The sequence below is a fragment of the Echinococcus granulosus genome (genome assembly GCF_000524195.1).
Source record: "Echinococcus granulosus chromosome Unknown EG_S00139, whole genome shotgun sequence".
Taxonomy (NCBI): Eukaryota; Metazoa; Platyhelminthes; class Cestoda; order Cyclophyllidea; family Taeniidae; genus Echinococcus; species Echinococcus granulosus.
In genome coordinates this window covers 1-8194 of record NW_020170519.1, presented here as the reverse complement: position 1 = coordinate 8194, position 8194 = coordinate 1, and the positions used below count along the sequence as shown (strand labels likewise).

Sequence of the window (8194 nt, the reverse complement as noted above, 5' to 3'; positions counted from 1 at the left end):
TGAAAGAAGATATAGAAACACTTTAAAGTGTTAGTGTGGAATCCAAGTAGAATTGACATGATAAATAACAGGCAGTTAGTTCGGTCGTCCAAACAGTTAGCATTTCAAGAGCATCAGCACCGACAGAAGTGCAAGCACGACTAAAATCAAAATAAACAGTGGGAAAGTTTAAAGGCTAGTAAAGTTGAAAATGAGATTGTCTAACCTTATTTGGCTTTTTCAAGGCACATTGCCTTGTAGGCTTAAATGCTTTAATCAAGTGAAGGTAAATCCGTGGACACATCGCTGATGAATGGATGAAATGTAGGCAAGGAGAAAGTAAGAGTGCTCATCCCCCTCCATCAGAGGAGTTACCCTAATTCACACGTGATGGATAATTGTCACTGGCCTGACCCCAACAAAATAATCAGTTATTGAAAGCACTCAGTAGCCAATGAATCATCATCATCATCTCCGCCACCAATATCTTCATGAATTTGAAATGAGTTCACTGAATGGATAAACAACTTACACTTCGAAGTGTATGCCGTTCCACGTCCTGGCAGATAAAAATAAGCGGAGAAGTTAGTTGGATAATTACAACACAACAGACAAATAAATTTGGTTGCTTTGAAGAAATGTGTTAGGGTGATGAATGTGACTACAATTGATAGCTTAATCAACTTACCCGAGGAAGTTGTTGCTGCACACGATCATCGAATGAGAAAAGAAAACAAATCAACTTTAATGCAAGCGCAACTCATGCAATGCTAAAGTAATTAATTCAACTTTCCAAATTTACGAATGCATAAGGCATTTTTGCTACATATATCAAATGAAGGGATTGAAGTGAGTTTGATCTGGCATGAATGAGGATATCTGGCAATAGTAAAAATTTTAATGAAATCTGGTGATTGTAACTAGGATTGAAAACAACTGCAACACTGAGAAGGTTGTCTCTGCCAAGGTAACGCATTAATTTGTGAATGAATTAAGCTGAAATTGGAAATCCGTTGAATCAAATTGGCGGTTGAAGTGTACGGTTTGTTTCTAACGGAGGTAGTTTTCATTCTGCTAACAAATTGCAAATTCACTAAAGTTGTTTGCTGGAATTTAAATGATAGCCCATTTGATGGTTGTTGGCCGGTTTTTGTTGCTATACAAGCAGCACTATCACCTAGATATCATGCGTGTCGTGCCAGCCATTGCTTCATTTATCGCATATGCCTACTTCAAGCATTGCTGGCAATTTCGCAAATAAAGCAGACTTCTATGTGTCAGTTTTTAGGCTTTCTGGGGGGTGTGGGGCAATACACTTTTTACGGATGGGATTCAGCACTGTGCACCCAATGTTTGTGTGCAGTACAATATGGAGGCGGTGGAGCACATCACGAATACCATATGCTATACATTTTCCTAAATATACGGCTTTTGCAACCAACTTTGCATTACTAATTTGGTCATGATACATTTCGCTGTACCTATCCCTTCCACCCTCGTATCTCGAAAGTCGCATCATGTAAGCGGTCAGCAAATATTCACTGCCAAAATGTTTACTAAGCTCCCATCAGCATCAAACATTACAGAATACTCTAATTTACTTCATGCATATTGGACTATGTTGCATATACAAAGCAAAACTTATTGTTGCAATACTTAAAGTGGTCTGGTATTATGCTCATCATCGAATAGCCGTGCGTTTGAACTCACCCCTGCATTGCGAAATTTCTGGCGATTTACCTAAATCAATGCAATAATATCAGTAACTTCGAAAGGACACCACTTTTTACATCTATCGCACAATTGTTTGTCTCTAGATAAGACTTAGTTTTATTTCACTTCATGGTGTAGCAGTGGTGGTGAAGCAGTTTCTTTACAAAGAAAGACGACAGTCCTGCCTTATCAGAGGGGATGTTCACTCACCTCCCTGCATCCAGTCTACACTTATGACCAGTCTGCTGTTAAGAGTAGACCATTCAAAAGTGCTATTCGCATCTTTGTCATCACGTGCGATGTTCGCGATGAATACTCTTTGATCGGACTGTTCATGTCGTATTAAGTTACCTTGAGTAGGTAGAGAAAAGCAATGACTGGCACATTAGCTGCATTTAAGAACTCGAAATATGACCCAATTAAATGGTATTCAAACTTACGGCAATAGGGTGAAGAGGGCTTTTGAAGAGTACTGCCTTTCCATCTGTACAGGTTTCTTCCATTCATATCAAAGTAAACCTGTATTTCAAATCAAGAATGAAGGACAGAATTGACCCAGAACTCGATCGTGAGCAAATGATGGAAAGGAATACATTAGTGTTGTCAGGAATATATGGCAATGCCTTCACAAGATTGATGAAACAATTTACAAACCCAAGATTCAATGTTTGCGCCTTAAGCAGCGAATTTGATTTCCACATTTGATTATCCACGAAGGAACAGAGAAAGCGGAAACGATGTCTCCAAGTTCACTTCATCTGCATGCAAAATATTTGCTAATTATCCTCCCTCATTCCACCTTCCCTCTAGCATCACATGGACCACACGGACACCATTCACTATCCAAAGTACTGTGTTTTGCAACGAAGGTATATGTGAATTTACTTATTACAAACAAGCCTCCATCCTGCAATATTCTTGCATATTCTTCTCCAACTGCACTCACTCACCTTCTCGTGGCTTCTGAAATGTACAATTAGGTACGAAGTATGCTGTCCAAACTGTGGGGGATAAAGATTCTACTAGCAATGCCTTCTGTTATGATACGTCGTTCAGAGTGATGTCGACACTTCCTAAAATGAGACATAATTTTTCCAATGGTGTCCACAAGACCACCTATTTCATTACTGCCGTGTCCCCACAACAATTGTGTATCTCCTACTTTCTTTCATGCGCAGGATCACCTTAAAATGTTCAATTTGTTTAAGTACAGAAAAGGATTCTCGTGCGATTCACTTCTCACACTCAACAGTTCTTTTATTACGATAGGCAAATAATTGAAAAGAGAGGATTGTACATGGAAAAGAGGAATATTTAGATGTCAGCCTAACTTCATCCAATGGCAGGGACGACCCCAGACTTCATTGCCAACATAGCACTGGCCATTGCTTATTTGCTTTTACCAGATTGCCTGCCTTTCAACTGCGATCAAACGAAAACATCATGGGGCAGGATGACATCACACTTTAATTACCTTGTTCATGCCTATTTAAAAATACTGACAGATGAGATGTAAAGATAAAGATCCAAGCAGCACAAAATTAATCGTTTAACACCATGTTTAAAAAATATGCTTTAAACAAATGTGTAATGCATACAGCTTCTTCAGGAAGACGGAAATACATTTGTGGCGATGGTCCCTCTGGCGTCCCAATAATCCGAGACCTCCATAACACTGGGTCAGCTTCTATCTCGCACACATAAACGCGAAATTTGAGTTCATTTAATTTAGTCATGCAAAAGCCTATCCAATTTGTGAGAGCGCAAGCGACAAACTTACGAGGCCCTTCTGCTTTCAAAATAAATTCATGTGGAAGAGTTATCAGGAGAAACGCATAAAATGCCACTGACACCTAATCAAAGGCGCACATTTTCCAAGCCCTTATAGCATGTGGCTCTATTTCCTAACCCAATCCCCGCTTCCCCCAACAGCATTTACACTCACGACGTTTTCAATACTTGCAGTTTCAGTGCCCACTCCACTGAAACTGTCCATTGAGACGTCTAATGCAAGCGGTAACTTGCACCTGCATATGAAAGTTATGTTTTCACTTGTCTCCCACCCAACTACAACATCACGCAGAATGTTTTGTGCGGTTTTTGCTGTCTATTACAAGTACAACTCCATGCATACCTAAGCGCGGAACATGGATTCACGCTAGCCTGACGGCACACTTCATTATATCACAATGGACCACTTATACCACTTTCAATGTTATGCATAGTAAGAGTGGCCTGCTACCAATAGGCAAGCGAACTATTACAAGCATTGGGTTTTGGCATGCGGTGACATATTTAATGAGAAATTGAGACAAAGTGGAGAATGAATACGTACCAGAGCAATGGATGATTTAGATAAGCAAGACGACAATTAACAACATGGCACACGTTCATGACTAGCATAATGTCTGGTGTGCATTTATATGCTCTCCAATTCAACCTCATCAATGCGATTGGTTGGCTGGTTGATTGGGTGAAACTGGAGTTGCAACTGTGAATAGAAGGCTCTCACCTTTGCGTTGACCTCCACCATGTCTCAGCCAGAATTGCGTAGGTGTAGGTCTGGTGCTTAGAGTAAGTTCTTACAGGTTTAGTGCGCGCGTACTTTATGTGAAGCTGTGTGCAAACATCCACATCTCCCTTTTTAGTCATAATTTGATGTTTTCGCTACCAACATATGCAAGTGGACTCATGATAGTGACTGAGGCTTATGCAGTGAAGTTGCAGGGAAGCATAGGGGTGTTCTTCCTCATGAATTTGCACAAACAACATTGGGTGTTCCAGGGTCACTCACAATGCTTTAATTTGCCTCCACTTTGTTTAGAAACGACGCCTACCGGATGCAGGAGAATTGCGTTGACTGCCTGCGCGATCGCCATTCCAGGAAGCATTTGCTTGTCATTTTATACTGTGCCATCATTTTTATCATTAGCATAGGCATACCTATCACTTTACTTTGATGACATGATCTACTTATTTCTTCTGCAAATTACTAGGTTTATTCAACTTCACGTAAGTACTCTTATTTGAATGAAGGCATTCACACAGCTACATGCATTTGTATTGCAGCATGTACTGCTGCAATCCAACCGCCACATCATCTCGCCTCACACATGCGACACTCGGACATTTGACAAGTTTGCAGCAAATTTGTATGATGCAGTCAGACATGTTGAGGCTTTGTGATTCAGTGCAAAAGGGTTCAGCTTGTGTCTGTTTTCTCCATTTTATTCATCATGACATTCTGATTGATTGATTCACGGATTACAGACCCAAAAGGAGAGAAAAATATAGAGCGCTTAGGATGTTCCTACTACACATTCAATAATAGCCTCTAGGGTAATCTCCACGCGGACAATGATACACCTCACCTTGCAAGGAACGCCTTTCATTGCAGGATAATGGCAATTTTAGAGTCAGCGACACTTCCTGCGAATGCTTCAATGTCCTGCAACCACCAAGACGCTGCAATTGCTTCGCCATATCTACGGCCAAAACGCACTCCCGCAGACACTTACCACGGGCAATGAAACGGCATCCACGTCGCACGAATGCCCTGACTTGCTGTCAACACGCTCATTTGCGTATTATGAGAGATAACAGCTACCCCAAATGTGATAATAAAGCAATGAGCTCATTATCAAGGTAAACTAATACAAGGCATTCCACAATCGAAAAGTAAAACAGCAAAGCAACAACTAAATTTGTGCGTCATCAACGTGAATAAAGTGGCCTTTATTTTGCGTAATTTGTGGAACTTTGTGCATCTTAAAAAAAGAAAGGATCTCCTGCGGTTGCCCATCCATATCAACAAAAGCTTTTAACAACAACTACGCAGTGCAGCTCGACGCTAAAATCCCAATCAGGGAAGGCCTTATTCAAACCTGAAGTTTTCATCTCTTCTGTAACTCCGTCATAGTTATGCTTGTCGACATTGCCAGTATGGGTTTGGTGTTCTTCGCTTTGTCGCACGTCTTTCTTGAGGGTGAGTCTGTGCATTACACGTTCACCCACACTGCCATTACACCATAAAGGAGTTTTTGAGAGGCCAAGCAAATTTGAGACCTAGGCGCTGAATATGAACCAGGTCAAAATGCCATGACGTCTGTATAAGTAAATTTGGCACCATTAAAATTTAACTGCAGCTGCAAAATATAAGAAGGAGCAGTCTGGATACCGTCAATCGTGAATGTTTCGAAAACATTCGAAGCTACTATGACGCGCATCCATCAGCCGGTTCTTCTACTTGTCCAACTGACTACGAAAATGTCACACATGGAGTTGGCATTTTTCGCCGAGGAAATAGCTTTGTTTGCTAATCCACTTTAAGGCAAGTGAGCATGGCAGTCTGAAATAGATATTTTACTGAAGTGTTTGGTTCTAATGTCGAGATATCTCCTTAAGGATTTCTTGAAGTGAAGGGAAAGAGAGTCACCTGATACACGATTGTGCTGTGATTTACCACATTTTGTTGGAAAATGTCAAATTGCACAGAAGAGCAAGCATTAAACAGCAACTGATTCTATCATGCAATTTGTCTTGGTCAGTGCAATTTTTACAGTCTACCCCATGACATTTGACAAGTTGAAAGTGAGGCGACGCCCGGTGCGATACTTTGCTAATTCACTACTACGACGCCTGCCCAAAAACAATACAACATCAGAGTTGGGACAAATGAGGCCCGAGAAATGCTCTAATCCATTTTGGGGAATCAAGGGTAAGGTGTTTAAGTCCATAATAGGCATCTTCTAGGGTATGGGAACAGATCGTATAGAAGACAATCGCAATTCTGTCCTGCGTGACACATTACTCGGTTATGCATCAAATTCATTGCCCGTAATTCTTCACAGTCCATTCTTCTGCATTCATTGTTCTCATTTCTCGGTTGTGCATGGTTGATGGAGTAAAGTATGATAAGATTACTTTTTCGTTAAAGGCAAAAAAGACCAGAATTGTGGGTTTCTCGCGTTGTCGGATAGCCAACACGACCATCTGACGTTATGACTTATTGTAATGGTGAACAATCCTCAAGTGCGCTGAGTTAAGATACGCATTAAAGGGGATTATGGGAAATGACTGTTGAATGAGTTAATTACATATGGGGATATGCTCTTCCTTTCCCATCATGTGTTTCTGTGACTGTAAACAAACGTGTTAGAGCGAGTTCCTACCTGTGCGATCATTGTGTTCCTCCAGCAAACGCAGTGAGCCAGATGTCGTTTGAGGTTGACAAATGCGTGCTCAATGGCGTGTTTTGGGACAGTCCCTTCCCGGCTTGCCTTCGTGATGTTAACTTATTTTTGCCAATGGATTGGCTACTCATAACTTCGCTTTGATTTACTCCAGCCAATATGACACCACTCTTTTCAGACATTTTCCAGCGTTCCAATGCTATGTTACTTGAATGCACACTTGTACAATTTCTAAGAGACCAAATGTATATATATATATGTATATATATAAGAGATTCCAATTTCAATTAATTAGCATTCGCTCTTTCAAATAATTTGCGTCCATTTCAGCCCTCTTTGCGTTGCAGTTGATGCTAATACCGTTGTAAAAGAAATCTTTTGTACCACTAATGTTTAATTCAACAAATGGTGTTGCCCTTGCAACCGAATTTTCTAGCAAATAACGCCGCTGATCCTGAGAAGGGAAAGGAAGATATAACTCTTTTTTTTCACAAAAATTTGACTACTTGTAGTGGTCTCACACTGCTGCAATTCATGCGCTGCCCAGCAGTTCCTCCACTATTTTTTCGTTCACCTTGACCTGACGCTTACTGCCACTCCAATTCAACGCGTGTCTATCGCTTCATGCTTGTAGGTCTAACAGCATTAGCTCCATCCAATCACCAGAGTCCCATATTCTGCCAACTGGTAGTGGCTAATAATTGAGGCTTCAGGACTCCATCCAGCCACTCCGCACACTATCACCAATGAAAGTGGTCGCTGTTATTCACCTTTCTCGCCTACGCTCGTGGACCCAACAAAGTGTGAGAAAGTAGGAACGAAAAAGTTAAACACAAAACAAACCACAACGACAATGGCCTTCAACAAATGCCACATAGAGTAACCCAAAAATAAGATCCAATTCAAAACGTTAAAATTATAAACCGAAGACAAATCAGTTTATGCGCTTACAATAATGCGTTTTTTAATAACATCCAATCTATTGTGTCGGCTAGTCCAGATACATTCGCGTAATGCTACGAAGAATAAAGCAAGTAGACATTGCATGTTCATTCATCTGAAGTGACCATGAGGAGTAGATGAGATGTTGCTACTTTCTGTACACAAGGAATGCGTACCGACGTTGCTGCTTCTCTGTGGGACTTCGTTGGCCTGTTGATTGTACACACACTTAAGTCAAAAGTGATTATTATACCTCTACCAACAATTTCGTGTGCTCTTGATAGGTCTCGTACTACCATCCAAATCAACTGTTCCTGATTGATTGGTGCCTGAAGAGCACTGTCTCATGTTTACCTCTTTTACTAGAC

The 8194-nt window shown here is 40.8% G+C and overlaps 1 protein-coding gene across 1 annotated transcript; it reads right to left on the bottom strand. All coding sequences in view use genetic code 11, as the record gives it.

Moving 5' to 3' along the window:
• Positions 1-410: 410 nt before the first annotated feature.
• EGR_09239 (hypothetical protein) lies at positions 411-7931 on the bottom strand (the record flags this gene model as incomplete). Its single annotated transcript, XM_024498488.1, has 6 exons — positions 411-640; positions 782-899; positions 2044-2211; positions 6541-6614; positions 7245-7338; positions 7836-7931. The coding sequence occupies 6 exons, from the start codon at positions 7929-7931 to the stop codon at positions 411-413; spliced, it is 780 nt and encodes a 259-aa protein (XP_024347078.1).
• Between the last annotated feature and the right edge of the window lie 263 nt (positions 7932-8194).